The sequence below is a fragment of the Desmodus rotundus genome, chromosome 3, assembly GCF_022682495.2.
Source record: "Desmodus rotundus isolate HL8 chromosome 3, HLdesRot8A.1, whole genome shotgun sequence".
Taxonomy (NCBI): Eukaryota; Metazoa; Chordata; class Mammalia; order Chiroptera; family Phyllostomidae; genus Desmodus; species Desmodus rotundus.
Window position 1 is genome coordinate 4920900 of NC_071389.1, and position 15044 is coordinate 4935943.

Genomic DNA, 15044 nt, shown 5'->3' on the forward strand with positions numbered 1-15044 from the left:
CTTAGGTGGCACATATCAAGGGATCGTATGACATGTGTCCATTTGTGTCTGGCTTCCTTCCCTCAGCATGACGTTTTCATGGTCCATCCACGTTGGACTGAGGATCCAAACTTCATACCTTCGGGTGGCGGAACAACATTTCATTGCGTGCAAACCCCTCCCGTTGTCCATCTGTTCATGTGTTGACTGACACTCCAGCTGTCTCCATCCTTTGGCGACGGAGAGTAGCGCTGCTACTACGCTGGTGAGCACGTGTCTCAGTCCCAGCTTCCGCTCCTCGCGTATCCTAGAAGTGGAGTTGCTGGACCCAATCAGAATTCTATGCTCAAGTTTTTGAGGAACCTCTGAGCTGTTTTTCACAGCAGCTGCTGGTGAAATTCCACATTCCCAACGCAAGGCAGGAGGGATCCGATCTCTCCACTTCCCCACACCGCTTTTCCTTTCGTTGGTGTGATTCCCGCCAGCCTTGTGGGTGTGAAGTGGTGTCTCACTGTGGTTTTGATTTGCTTTTCCCTAACGACTAGTGATGTTGAGCATCACTTCATGGGTTTATTGGCCATTGTGTAACTTCTTTGGAAAAAGCATCTGTTCAAGTCCTCGCCCATTTTTAATTTGGTTTTCTTGCTGTCAAGTTATAGGATATTAGATTTTAGTTGGAAGATATTTTAGATATTAAACCCTTATCAAACATATGATTTTCAGATATTTCCTCCTATGCTGTGGGTTGCTTTTCACGCTCTTGACAGTGTCCTTTGATGCACAACCAGATGTGACTTTCTGCACATGTAAGAAAAAAATAGTTGACAAAGATCTGCCAGCTGCCGGCTACGCTATAGCAACTAATTTGCCCAGATCCAGCAAGCGTGGATCACGGAGAGCCTCGTGCTGGGTGTGGGGGCGGGGCGTTCACGTTCACAAGATACAGTAGCCACCAGACCGCTCACCCTCCAAGGGTCTGCGGTCCAGTTGACAAGACGCATAAATCAGCCGAAAACAAGGACCGTGAAAGTGTGCAGGCGCCATATGACCATCTCAAACACAGGAACTCCAGTCGATGTGACCACAGAGACCCAGCGTTCAAGGGAGGTGGGTCAGGGAAAGCCGCACAGCCCCTTGTCACCTGCCCCAAACCACACAATCAAATTTCTCACCAGCAATCAATACTTCCGTCCTCACAGCACATGCTGAGTGGCATCTAAGTCAGCAAGAACTGGAGAACGTTAACTCGAGGGGTTTCAGCGTCGGCAGCTCAGCCACGGCTGGGTTCCAGGGAGAGGGCTCCTGTGTCGTTTTTGTGACAGAGGTGACAGTCCGCCTTTCGTGGAGGCAATGCCGCCAAATCAAGTCACGGGAATTTTTTTTTTTACCAAGCACTTATTTTATGTCATAGGTGTTCTGTTTTCTCAATCGTGGTTTTAAAATAACAATAGAAAAGTTTTTTACTGTTATATACAATTGAATTTAATGAAATTAGATCTTACAAAAGCATTAAAAGACAATTATTAACATGAGCAAACAAGCATTTTTAGAAAGGCTTCATCGTAAATGCCTATGAAGAAATTTCCGCACACAGATGAGATGGGTTGATTGAAGCATTAAATTCCTGGACCATAGCGGCAGAGACCCTCATCACAGGGGGTCCTGAGCCCTGGACAAGCGAAAGCGAATCAGAAATCACGGTTGCTCAAATGAATGTAAGTATATGATTTCTTTCTTTTTTTTTTTGATCCATACCCAAGGATATGTTTATTAATTTTAGAGAGAGAGGAAGGGAACAAGAGAGAGAGAGAAACATTGATGTAAGAGAAACATCGATCGGTTGTGTCCTGTATGTGCCCCCACAGGGATCGAACCTGCAACCTAGGTATGTGCCCTAACTGGGAATCGAACCTGCAGCCATTTGGTGCATGGGACCATGCTCCAACCAACTGAGCCACCGGGCCAGGGAGACATGTGACTTCTAAATTGTTATTACAAAGTTTGGTCCTATCTATTGCTTTTTAGCAACATTTCTGTTGTTTAAGGCAAGGTGCACTCACACTTCAAGGAGCTTCACCGAGCAACTTTGCTTCCCCCACTTGAAGCTGGGCTCCCCCATGGGAGCCTAAGCTCCCTGTGAGGAGCTATGTTTCCTGGCCCCCGAAGACTCGCTTCGAGAGCGAGGGGACCCACTTGCTGAAGCCAAAAGCCCAGGCAGCATCCTTGATTCTTCCCCTCCCTCCTCATCTAGCGCATCAGCAAACGCTGTCAATTTCCTCCCCCAGCCTCTGCACAGAACGCAGGTGCCTCCTGTGAATTAACCACGTGCTTCTGAGGCTCTGACATCTGGAGCCTGCCTGGGGGTGGGGGAAGTGCCCCTCTCAGGGAGGGCCAATTCCTAGAGATGGTAAATGATTCACCCCGGAGTGCGCATTTCACATACAAACCCACCCATCCAGGGCCCACCCCTCCAGCCTCCTCCTCTCGGAGGGGTCTCACACTCAGGTCACAAGCCCCTGATCACCCAGCATAGGCAGCAGACAACCCAGGGCAGCCCCTGTACTCCAGAACCACGGAAACTATTCAAACCCGCCAGTCCTGAGCCTGCTCGCCCTGTATTCCCTTTCCTTCCCCTGGAAACCACAAAAAAAGGGTCTTGCCCATGTTCCCCAGCTCCCTCTGCCTTCTGACCAATACTGGCGCTTCCCCACGTGGCTGTGTGGATGGCGTGGCCTGCCCCTTCCTCTTGGGGACTGTCACGAACTGTCTTTCCCATGGCAGCCAACTCCTGATCCGTTGGCCTTCCCATGCCTGAATAGTGACACACTTTCAAACACCCTGGAGTTGTGCCTCTTGCTGGCCTGGACCCTCCGATAACCCCGACCCACTCAGTGTGCTTGTCCTCAAGACTCGAAGCCCGTGGCCCGTGGCCCGTGGCCTTTCCAAAATGAAAACTGATTATTTACTCTCCCCCAGAGCCTTCCACTACACAACAGAATAAAACCCACATTCCTCACAGGGCCTCTGAGGCCTGTGTGTCCAGCTCCTACCTCTTGCTCAATATTCCAGCCACACCTGCTTCCTTTCAGTTCTTCAGAGGTGCCAAGCTCTTTCCTGCCTCAGGGCCTTTGCACGTGCTATTCTCTCGTCCCACAACACTCTTCCCCCAGCTTTGCAGGACCGGCCTCTCGCCCTCTAGTCTCAGTCAAATGTCACCTCTTGGAAAGGGCTTCCTTAACTGGACAGTCATTTTCATATCCCATTTCATTCTCCTGTTTTATTTTCTTCATCACACTTGTCACTCTGTCACAGTCTTTCCTTGTTTGTCCGTCTCCCCACCCCGACCTGGAGTCGAACATAAGCTCCTTGAGCACAGGGGCCTAGTTCACAGCTGTGTCCCCCAGGTCTACACAGCCTGGCATGCAGTACTGGAGGAACGAACGAAAGGGACCTTACCTCTATGTCCAGGATTGCAGAGGGGAGGAGTGGCAGGGGCTGCTGAGTGCAGGGCCGTCCCCTGCTGTGGCCCTGCAGCCACCTGGGAGTGGCCGGCTCACCAAAGGCTCCCAAACTCCTGGCCCCAGACCAGACCACTGCAGTGCCGGGGCTGGGAAGGGCAGACGGGGCCTGCTTCCTGGACAAGCCAACGGGAAGCAGCCACTGTCTCGTGAGGTCCTGCTGACCATCACATTTCCCCTGCAAGGGTGCCCTGTCCTTCCCCAGACCCCAGGCTCATCCGTCGCCTGCTCCACAAGCTGGGCTGTCCCCAGGCTGCATCTCCCCTTGGCCCGAAGGATGCGATGCGGCTTTTGCTGGTGCAGAGATGTCTGGGGAGGCTGCCAGCAGTTTTATCTTCACATTTCATCTGCCAGCCAAGAGCTTCTCCCTGCTTTTGCCTCTTAAAGCCTAAAGCAAGAAACGTTGACCTTGAGTCCAGGTGCTGCTTGTTGTGTTACTCAGGGTCCCCTGTCCTGGTTCACATCCAGGCCAGCTGCTCCCCAATCTTCTCTCTTTTTCTCCCTTGACCCCTTTATCCTACACTTCCCCCCGCCCCCTTGCCCCCAGGCAGCCTTGGAAGAATATTTGGGATTTTCCTCCTGAGATCTGGCGCAGGCAGTAGTAGCAGTTGCTAGATTTCCCCCTTCCCCCAAGGGCACCATGCACCTCCTCAGACTGTGGTCACATGACCACCGGGAGAAAACATTCCCAGAGTCCCGACCACATGCAGAGCAAAGGGGACTCCAGCACCTGAACTTGGTGGCTCTGGCTCCCCACCTGGTATCACATCCACTTGACAAGCATTTTTTTGAGGGTGTGTTATATGCCAGACATCGGTCAGCCAGGGTCTGTCTCACTGCGCCAGGTAGGGACTGTGGGCACGTCCGCGTCGCATTGCTGTCCAAGCAGATGCTTTGGGGGCTCATTACGTGGCAGTTCAGTGAAGCACCCTGGGACCACCGAATGTCCACATGCAACAGAGTGAAGTTGAAACCACCACCTCTCGCTTTGTACACAAAAATTGACTAAAAATAAAGTGGAAGTCTAGCTCTGACTGGTGGGGCTCAGTTGCTGGGGCGTCATCCCGCAAAGTGAAAGGTTGTCGGTTCGATCTCTGGTCAGGGCACATACAAGAGGCAACTGATTGATATTTCTTTCTCACATTGATGTTTATTTTCCTCTTTCTCTCTAAAAATAAATAAATAAATATTTTAAAATTAAGTATAAATATAAGAGCTAAAACTATTGAACTCTGAAGAAAATGCAAGCATAAATTTTCATGACATTGATTTGGCAAAGCCTCCTTAGATACCACACCAAAAGCACAAGCAACAAAAGAAAAAATAGACAAGTTGCACATCAACAGAATTAAAACTCTTATGTCTCGAAGGACATCATCAGGACGGTAAAAAGACAACCCACAGAGCGGGAGAAAATCTTTGCAAGTCACAGGTCTACGAAGGGACTTGCATGCAGAATACATAGGGATTCTAACAACTCAGTAATGAAAAGACAACCCAACTGAAAAATGGACAAAGAATCTGACTCGATTTCCCCAAAGAATATACACAATGGCCGATGAGCACATGAAAAGATGCTCAACAACACAAGGCATCAGGAAAATGCAAATCAAAACCACAGTTAGATGCCCCTTCCCCCCCATGAGGATGGTTCAAATCAAAAAGTCAGATCATAACAAGTGTAGGCGAGAGTGCGGAGAAACAGAGCCCCTCGTGGGTCGTCGGTGGGGGCGTGGAACGGCGTGGCCACTGTGGGAAAGTCTGGGGAAACAGAGCCCCTTGTGGGTCGTCGGTGGGGGCGTGGAACGGCGTGGCCACTGTGGAAAAGTCTGGTGATTTCTCAAAAAATTAAACACAGAGCAATCACAATCACAGAGCAACCCAGCCGTTCCGGTCCCCAGAATGAAAACACACGTCCGCACCTGTTCATAGCGGCATTATCCAGGACGGCTGGAAAGTGGCGAGTCGTGAACTAATGAGTGGATAAATGGAACATCGTGGGTCCATACGACCAAATGTGATTTAGCAACAAGGAGTGATGCATGGTACATGCTCCCACACGGGTGACCCTTGAAGACATTACGTAGATACATACATAGATGTGTTTATAGAACATATGTGTAGACAAATGGCCACATATTGTATGATTCCATTTACATGAAAAACCCAGAATAGGCAAATCCACAGAGAGCCTTGGGGGAGATGGGGTGACTGCTGGTGTGGAAGGCCGTATCGTTGGGGTGATAAAAACGTACTGACTTGGTCGTGGTGACGTCCCACACAACTCTGTGACTGTACCAGAAACCAATGACTTGTACACTTTAAATGGGTGAATGGTGTCATCTGTGAATTATATCTCAGTAAAGCTGTTATACAAAAAATTACGTGATAAAGGTCCCGGACCACCCAGAGGGCTTGACAATCTGCACGCGTACAATCTGTGGTGGGCAGAAACCACTCCGTAAGGCTGGCCAGTCTTCAATGGCCGGGACCTGTCTGGCACCTCACCTGGCAGACGGGACTTGGCAGATGGGACTAAAGGCGGAGACCCTGACTTGGGGGAATTATCCTGGATCACGGGAGTCCTTAGCAGAGGCCCTTTCCCAGTTGGGCCTGAGACATGAACCTGACAAAGAAGGAGAGCTTCAAAGCACTTGACCTTCTCTTGTTGGCTTTGAAGATGGAGGCTGGAGGGCCACAAGCCAGGGAATGTGGTAACTTCTGGAAGCTGGGAATGGCCCTCTGCTGACAGCCAGCAAGGAAACAGGGATCTCACTCCCAAACCACGAGGAACTGAATTCTGCCAACACCCAACTGAGCAGGAGAAGGGCTCTCCTAGAAAGGAACACAGGCCTGCGATCCCTTGGTTTGAGCCTGAGACCCTTGTGGGACTTCTGACCTACGTGACTGTGAGATAATATATTTGTGTTGTTTAAATCACTAAATGGTGCCCTGGCTGGTGTGGCTCAGTGGATTGAGCGCTGGCCTGTGAATGAAAGGGTTGCTGGTTGGATTCCCAGTCAAGGCACGTGCCTGGGTTGCAGGCCAGGGCCCCAGCATGAGAGACAAATACACACTGATGTTTCTCTCCCTCGCCTTCTCTCTCCCTTCCCCTCTCTAAAAATAAGTAAATAAAACCTTTTAAAAAACAAATAAATATATAAAAAATAAATCACTAAATGGTGGCCAGTTGTTATGGCAGCAAGAGAAAGCCAGTATGTAGCTACTTCATGGGGACTATATGAAGCCAATCTTTAAAAACAGAAAAGAGTGCTGAGCTTTCTCATGCCTGGGGAGGGAAAGATCCACGTGTGGCTGGAAACCCACGATACCTGTTCTCCCCTCCCCACCCCCTGGGAAGAGCAAAGCATGACCAAGCAGAGCTGACTTAGAGAATGCTGCCTGAAAATAGACGCTCCATAGACATCTCTTGTGAGTCATTCATCACTCCGGGGCTCGCTTTCCATGGCTGTGAAGCAGGCACTTACCCGGACCACTGCCTACCCCGAGATTTGGGAAGGCACACCAAGTCTGCTCCCAGGTGGTTCCAGGGCACTCCTGGACAGGCCCAGCTGAGGTCACAGGCCCCTGCGGGAGCTCACTCCTTTCTCTGGCTTTCTTCAGAGCGTTTGGGGTACACCTGGTCCCTGGTGACGTGGCCTGGAGTGTCTGCTGTTGGTTCAGACTGAGAAAAGCTTCGGGTCGGCTACGGGGCTGAAGCCATCCCGCCCAGGCCCAGATGGATGAGGATTCAAGACTTTTGGTCTAGGGGGCAACACTCTCACACCAGAATGCAGCCCGACTGTCTGCAGGATGCAGAGAAAGCGAAGCGATGGTCCAGGCCAGGGGAGAAGGCGCCATGTAGGGAGGAGACTGAGACCCACACTTAAGGGAGGGAGGAGACCAGAGAAACAGAGACACCTCGGTGACACAGGAGTGGAACGGAACGGGTGTGACCCCCTAGGCTCATTTCCACCCCTCCTCCGACCCCAGCCCTCCAACATGTACATGAACACACGTGTTTTCTTAATAAGCTGGTTACAACGGACTGGCTTGGGGATATTCTTAAAGTCACCTTCAAGGTGCCCGAGAGTCACCCTCGTGACGGCTGTGCAGGGATCTGGGAAAGGGTCCCTCTGCTTGCTTCGGTCTCCGGGCACCTGCCTTCTCCCTTCTGTGCCTCCCTTGGCCTGGTTTACATAGTGGTGTGGGTGCATCATGCACCCAGGGTTACAGAGCACGGGAAGGACTCTGGACCGAGTCCTGGAATCGCCTGGGCGGGTTTGGCGGGCCCCCCTCAGGCACTCCTGCCCACTTCCCGGTGGGGAGGCAGCCAGTGGGTAGCGGGTTCCTCCATCCTCTGAACAGGTCCCACTCAGGATGGCTGAAAGCCTCCCTGAGTTGCACAGCCCACTGCAGGCTCCCAGACGGCCCTGGCCTTGGTGACAGGGGCGCCCAGCCCCCCTTGGTTCCCCAGACTTCCCAGAACCCTCTTGCCCAACATCCTGTGTGGTAATCAAGCCTGTTGCCCCCGCTTTGTCCTGCTGGCCACTGCCAAGTTCCCGCTGCTGGTTCCCGCCCCTCTACCTCTAAGGAACATTCCCAAAATAAAAAGCTGCTACAAGTTTCTGCGCTCTGGTCAGAATCCTTGTCTTGGGGGCCCGGTGTTCTTCAGCAGAGATGGGCATACATTCCCCCGTGTCTGTGGTGGGGAGAGGGTGGGTCTGGAGAAGGGACAGAGTGGGAATGGGGGATCTATGTCCAGGAGGTGGTCTCAGGTGGTCTGGCTGGCCAGTGTAGCGCTGCCCCTGCCTTAATTAACCCAGGGTCACTGAGGGTCTGCTGAGAAACACGAAGGAGCAGCTGCCTCAGTAACTGCCGGGGCCCCACTGGGTGCACTCCCAGCGCAGTAGGGCTGGGAGAAAAGTGGGCACAGGGCTGCTGCGGAGGTGGGGGGGGGGGGAGCCGAGGCCGGGGAAGCAGGTACTGCATGAGAATGGTGAGGGGTGGGGTGGAGGACCGGCACACCACCCACTGAGTGCACTTATACACCCCACTGTCACCCTACAGAGAGGGCCTTCTTCCCCTTGGCTGTGCTGCTAATAAAGCCACACGAGTGCAGGTTACCATTTACCGAGCACTTTTCACAGGCCTGACAGCCCAGGGGGCAGGCACCCTCGCATCGCCCTCTGGTCCGGATGAAGGAACCGAGCCTCAGGTCACCGGGGAAAAGCAGGGACTGAGAGCTGCCTGGTGACGTCGCGGCAGTAGCGTGCTCTCTGACCCCTAATCGTTACTCTGGGTATTGAAAACTGGAGGCACTAAGCTGCTCCACCAGACCACCCACCCCGATGGGGGAGAGCAGGCCTGGGGAGGGCAGGTAACCTGTTCCCTCAGCTCGTGCCAGATTCTGGGGGGGAGCCGGCAACCAGGCTCCCTGACCTCCTCCCCGACACAACCACTTCCCCGGCCACTCGTGTGTCTCACAAGGAAGCCCCTACGATGCACAGCAGAGCCGTGGGGGCGAGAAAGACCGGCTGCGGTCGGGAGGGGGCACCGGCCACTCGCCCGCCCACTTCGCTCCAGAATCCCGCGGATCTAAAGGAACCAGGAAATCGTTCCCGAGGCCCCGCCTGCTCCTCCCGGGACGGCCCGGAGCCAGGGGGCGTGGCCTCGTCTCGGTCTCCGCCTCCGCCTTGAGCTCCCGGCGCCGTCCCGCTGCGCGCGCGCGCGCACCTCGCCTGGGGCCTCCCCGCGCGCGCGCCCCGGACGCGGGGACCCCCTGCACGCGCGCGCGGAAGCCGCCTTGGTCTGAGGCCCCGGGCGCCGCGCTTCCGGGCAGGGAGAGGGCGGCCGGGCTGAACTTGGCCTCGCGTCCCCTACCCCGCCCCCACCCCGCTCGCCGTCCCCGGTTCCGCTGGTGAAACCCGAGCGCGCATCAGGCGCGGGGCCGCGTGACGCGCACCTGTCGGGTCAGCTCAGGCCCGCGGAAGACGATGCGCGGGGCCCCGGCCTGAGCCCGGGCAGCAGCGCCCCGCTCCACGCGCCGCCCCGACGGTCCCCGGAGCAGCGGCCGGCTCTGATGGCTAAGACGAAGTAAGCTGCCTCTCCCGCTTTCTCTCCGGCTCCTTGGGCCACAGGCGTTCCTTCTGGCCGGAGGGCGGCTGCGCGCGCGCGGGGCCGAACCAGAGGTCGGTGGGTCGGGCCGCGGGCCCGGGAGGCCGGCCACGCGCGGCTGTTAAACCCTTGGGCATGTTGTTGGGAAGAGTCACCTTCGCCACCACCCGCCAGCCTGCAGCCGCTGGGAACCAGGCTGGGCCAGAGCGTGCCCGAAATCTCCTCCCACCCTCTTTCTGCAAAATAAATTAATTGTTCACGTCCACCTCGGTCAGATCCCTGGGCGCAGGTTCTGTTTGTTGGTGGTTCGGCGGCAGGCAGGCAGGCCCCTGAGAGGCTAGTCCAGAGGGACCAGTGGGGTCCCTTCCTAGGCTTTCTGGAATTCAGTTCAACGAGAGTAGGAACTCATTGCTTTTTCATGGGATTTGCTTAATCTTTGGCATTAACCCTCAGGTTTCAGTCCGCGTTTCCAATTCACCCAGCGAATGGTTTTCCAGAAGCAAACCCGCCCAGAGCTCTGAAAATCAGCTCACTCAAATTTGAAACTTTTGCCAGAAAGGAGAACTGGAAAAATCATAAGCCTGAATTCCTTGCCCCCCACAACCCCGTGCCTCTCCCATCCCACTCCTGCTAGGCCAGTGGCTCACCAAACGTAGCAGATGAGGGAAAACTGGTGTAGAGTGGGCACATTTTAAATTGTTTTCTGCATTCTTTGCAGCGATGGATGGCTGATAGAATTTCTGGGCTTTTAAGACTTTTCTTTTGGTAAGTTTTAGGAGCACCTGAGATTAAAAAAAAAAAAACCGCTCTGTTTGGCATGAACAGAGCTCATTTTTAGAGAGCTTTTTGTGCAACTATTTCTTTGCGGTACATGACTTGTCAACAAATAACCACCCTAGGCAAACATTCAAGTCAGTTGTATCCCACGTCAGGAGTTTACTGAGTTACTCTTATAGTCAGATGGGTTTGGGCCAGTTAAAAGGGAAATAGTTAAATCTGTGGGCAAGAAAAGGGAAACCAAGAGGCACTTTGGTCATCTGTGGCCCGGCCACTTCTCACTTTATTGATGGCATTTGAACAAGACAAATGTCATCGCAGGTTGGCAGGCTTCCCCTGGAGTCTGTCAGGCCCTCACCAGGGCAGAGCAGGAAGTCTGGTTTTGCTTTTTCCGCTGTCCAGCGTTGGGAGCCCGGTGGCTTTTTGTCTGGGAGAGCTCTTACCATTGTTGCCTCCCAGAGTATTTTCGCAGCCGTGATCTGGGTTGTTTTTTTTTTTTTTTTTTTTCAGCCAAGGGTTAACATGAGGTGATGATCCCCATCTTACAGCTGGAGAAAAGGCCCTCAGCAGTGAAGCGAGAGCCTCGGGCTAGAGAGTGAGAGGTTTACCCTCCTGCTGTGTTCTTTGGGCCAGATTATCAACCCCTCGAAGGCTGGGTGGGGACTTAACCACCTCGGCATCATATCCCTTTCATTTTTCATCCGTGTGGTGGGAAGGTCAGGAAGCAGTCCACGAGCTGGCTGTTCTTGGCACTTGTTCTGTTGCGAGGTGGTTAATTGGCCTTGCAGCTGTTCCAAGAAGCTAGCAAAAAACGTCCCTTCGCTCACGATGCTATTGGTTTCATAATAATTGGAGCTAACATTTCTTGGGTGCTTGCTCTATGCCAAGCATCGTGCCAAGTTCTTTATATGGAGTGTCTCATTTTGTTTTTATCGACTTGTTTTCCCACTCTGTGGCCGAGGTACAGAGAGGTTAAATAACTTGTGAAAGGTCACACAGCTCAGTTCTCCTACTTCACCTGTTCTCCAGAAACTGAGTGGCCCTTCCAGGTTTTAACAAAGCAACTCAGGCTTGAACACAATGTTTTTATGACGTCAAAAGGGAGAAGGAGAGTGAGTCACTGTTAGCCATTTACAGCAGTTAGTGTTCAGGGCACCTTGACCTCAGGGTGCAGAGCTGCCTCCCAGCTCCGGGAGCTTATGCAAGACAAGGAGTCTATTTGTTTATTTGTTTAAACCACTGATGTTCCCATTTGTCAGAGGAACAGAAGGGGTGGCTGCACTGATATAATGTTATACATGTTGCCATATGAAGGTGTAGTCAGGTGTGGACAGGAAGAGGGGTGGTGGACAGGAAGAGGGGTGGTGGACAGGAAGAGGGGTGGTGGACAGGAAGAGGGGCGCTGGAGCCAGTCTGCCTGTCTGTTCTTGTCCTATCGCCTAGCTAACTTCAGTGAGTTATTTTACCTTCTGCACCTTAGTTTCCCCTCTACTCCTTCTAAAAATAGGGATAATAATAATACCTACCTCACAGGTTGTCACATGATGCACGTCGAGCTCTTAGACTGGCATTTCATGTACAATTTAACACTCTGTAAGTATCTCTTTTGTTATTAATAGTATTGTTACAGGTAGCAAGCCCCGGCTAATAGGTACTGTGTCAAATGTTAGTCTCCATTGGAGGTTGGTTCCGTAGTGCCGCTGTTCACGTGCAGAGGGCCCAGACACAGGTGACAGAGGTCTTGCGCAGACTGGGTTTGTTTGTTCATCCAGCAGATGTTTACAGTGCGCCCCCTGCATGCCAGGCCCCTGTTTTGGGTACTGGAGACACGCAGTGAGCAAAACACAGAAACTTCTGTCCTCATTGGCACTTACATCCTCGAGAGGAGGGATGACAGACAATAAACAAAATAAACATCCTTATCTCACCCAGTGTATTAGAAAGCGATGGATACTACGGAGACAAGTAAAGCAGGGGATGGCATGGGGGTGGGAGGTTTACAATATTACATAGTCGGCCGGGAAAGCCTCCCTGAGAAGGTGACATTTCCTCCCGGACTTGAAGTCAGTGAGGGGGTAGCCCATGTGGACATCTGCGGGGGAAAAGTAGGTCAGGCAGAGAGAACGGCAAGTACAAAGGCCCTGAGGCAGGAGGATGGGTGGCTGGAGCCTAGAGAGGGGCAGAGAAGCAGGGAAAGAAAGAGGTAATAGGTGGGAGGCCAGCCCGTGTAGACCCTGCAGGCCACTGAACAGAAGAATGGCGTGATCTGGCCCACAGACTGCTGGGTTCAGGGAGGGAGAGAAACGGGAGGCTGATGGGTGGTTTCTACAGTAATCCAGGCAGAGGTGACGGTGGTGGCCTGGACCTGAGTGGGGCAGTGGAACGTGGAGAGAAGAGGGTGTTTTCTACGTAAATTTCGAAGATAGAAACTGTAGGGTTTGTGGCAGACTGGTGACCCCAAGGTTTCTGGCCCGAGTGCTGGGGAGGAGGGATCCGCCTTTTACTGAGAATGGGGAAATCTGCGCTTGGAGCAGGTGGGGAGATAAGTCAGTTTGATTTTAAACGTGGAAAGCTGTAGACATGCGACTAATGGTGTCACAGTAGCAGCTGGTGGTGTGAGTGTGGAGTTTAGGGGGAGAAAGTCCAGACGGGAAGCACAGGCTTGGCAGATAGGCCAGTTGTGCTGGTAAATGTGTAACAACCAACTCCGCAGGGGGTAGGAGGTGGGGGGGCGCTGGATTGTAGCATTTGCCAATAGCTGCTGTGTAAACACTACTAGCTGGCCAATTTCAAGCACATGTTACAGAATATCTTCTTACAGACACAATAGTTGAAAATAATGTCAAGAGCCTGGATCGTAGTAAAAATGTAGCAAAATTATTAGGAAACTCCAAAATAATTAGGAGTTTTGAGTATTTATGATCTGTGCTGTAAATATAATGGGTTTAGTTATAAATGTGTATAATTCGGTGGTTAATAATGGCTCTGCTTAACAACTGGCTGGAAAAATTCCTGAAAATTTAGCAATTGAATCTTGTGGGCAGGTACAAGGCGGCTCCAGCACACCATCGGAGTCTTTGGGACCCAAGATTAGAACCTAGAGAGGTGATGGGAGTAAGGACTCTCTCACATTAGGAAGAAAGGTGCTGGAGTCGATCTCACCAGAGCCCTTGCACCCAGTCCAGCCCTGGGCGGTCGTTGATGAGGGTCCGACTTGCATGTGCGGGGTGGGGGTGGGGGGTGGCACAGATGGGCCCCAACAGACAGGAAAGAGAGCAGGAGAAACACTTGAGTCAGTGATAAAGTCCCTGGTACTTCAGTTGAAAAGGATCTTCAGTTTCCTTTGTTTTACTCCTACACATTCTTTTTAAAATTCCAAACTCCTGGGCTGTGGTTTGAAGAAACCTCCCTCCTTCCCGTCTGGCAAACAGAAAGCAGAAGCCAAGGGAGCGAGGTGGCCACAGCCACTGACCTTTATCTCCCAGCCCCTCTCCCGCCCCTCGGCTGCTGGAAACAGAGGCCCAGAGCCATTTCCCCCTGGGGCACGCCAGAAACTGCTGGCTCCAGCACAGGCTGGAACCTCGCTGGGCCTGGGCAGGCATGGCTCTGCAGGTGCCCCCCACAGCTGCCCCTTTTGCTTGGGCAGAGACAAAGACGGAACCCCGATTCTGACCTAAATCCTCTGGCTGGCCAGTGCCCACAGCTGTGTGGATGTTAGCAGAGCTGAGCTTCAAAGGTGAGTCCCCAGGATGCTGAGTAGGAAGCCCTCCATCTGCAGGTAGGGGCAGTGGGGGGTGCCTGGACCATGGACATGTGCCCTGTCGGTCCTGAAGCCAAGAGGAGCCCCGTCAGGGACTGACTGCTGCACCCCCGAGGATGCCCTGTGGCCCACGCCTGGCAGTGTAGCGTGTTTCTGGAAGTGTCTTGAATCATCGCTGTTGTAAGTGAATGAAAACCAAAGTTACAGCTTCAAAGAGCTTTGTCTTAACTTCTGAAGGGCTCAGTTATCGGCTCATTGCCTCATATTCCAGCCCTGCATCTCCCTGGCCTGCTACCTTGGCCTGGGGCTATAAGCACTTAACTGCCCTTCCAGAAAGGTGGCGGGTGTCTCTCCGATAACAATTATCACCTTTCCTTGGGAAACATAGGGCTTAAGGGCAGGAAATTTTGGCAGCGGATCTGCAGCTCAGTCCCTCCGGGGTGGCAGATGAGGCCGCGCAGGCGCAGTCCGGGTAAAAGACACCGCGCTCCAGGAGACATGGTGGTTCAGCAGCAGGACCAGCGAGAACCACCTTGTATTCCGACTCACAGCCCGGCTCGCTGCCTGCTCAGTCCTGTAGCTTCTGAGACTTTTCACTACGGGCCTCCTGCCTATTTATGGAAAAGAGAAGAGGTTCGAAGCAGGATCAGTGGTGAGAGTGCCTCTGCCCTGCTTTTGGCCAACTGCAAGTTTGTGATTTTAGAAGATCCCTCTCACAGCCCCGTTCTTCTCAGAACAGGCCAGGAGCTGGGAGGAAGGGCTTCGGAAAAACCTTCCAAAGTAGAGCCTCGCAGGGGATGTGCTGGAGCCACCTGGTGTCCCTGTTTTTAGATGAGGAAACGTGGACCCAAACTGCCTAGGTGACTGAATTAGGTCATCGAGCTCAGAAGTGG

General features: G+C 53.0%; 1 protein-coding gene and 1 long non-coding RNA gene across 7 annotated transcripts in view; one reads left to right on the top strand and one right to left on the bottom strand.

Moving 5' to 3' along the window:
• LOC123479104 (uncharacterized) lies at positions 1-9602 on the bottom strand. Of its 4 annotated transcripts, none has more exons than XR_008426319.1 (4): positions 9463-9602; positions 6986-7182; positions 4255-4665; positions 1-3885 (listed from the first exon to the last, which is right to left on the bottom strand). It is a non-coding gene; the product is annotated as an uncharacterized lncRNA (long non-coding RNA). The 4 variants fall into 4 exon arrangements; XR_008426320.1 differs by having other exon boundaries at positions 1-1648; positions 3436-4665; XR_008426318.1 differs by having other exon boundaries at positions 1-4665.
• H6PD (hexose-6-phosphate dehydrogenase/glucose 1-dehydrogenase) overlaps positions 9456-15044 on the top strand; it is a 24895-nt gene continuing 19306 nt past the window's right edge. Inside the window, exons 1-2 of one of the 3 annotated variants that reach the window (XM_045190495.3) lie at positions 9456-9593; positions 10333-10379. In XM_045190495.3, coding sequence (XP_045046430.2) covers positions 10339-10379 — 41 coding nt within the window. In that variant the 5' untranslated portion in view covers positions 9456-9593; positions 10333-10338. Of the gene's footprint in view, positions 9594-10332; positions 10380-13901; positions 14128-15044 lie in introns of those variants that run through there. The other 2 variants (XM_024554199.4, XM_045190496.3) reach the window with 2 other exon arrangements.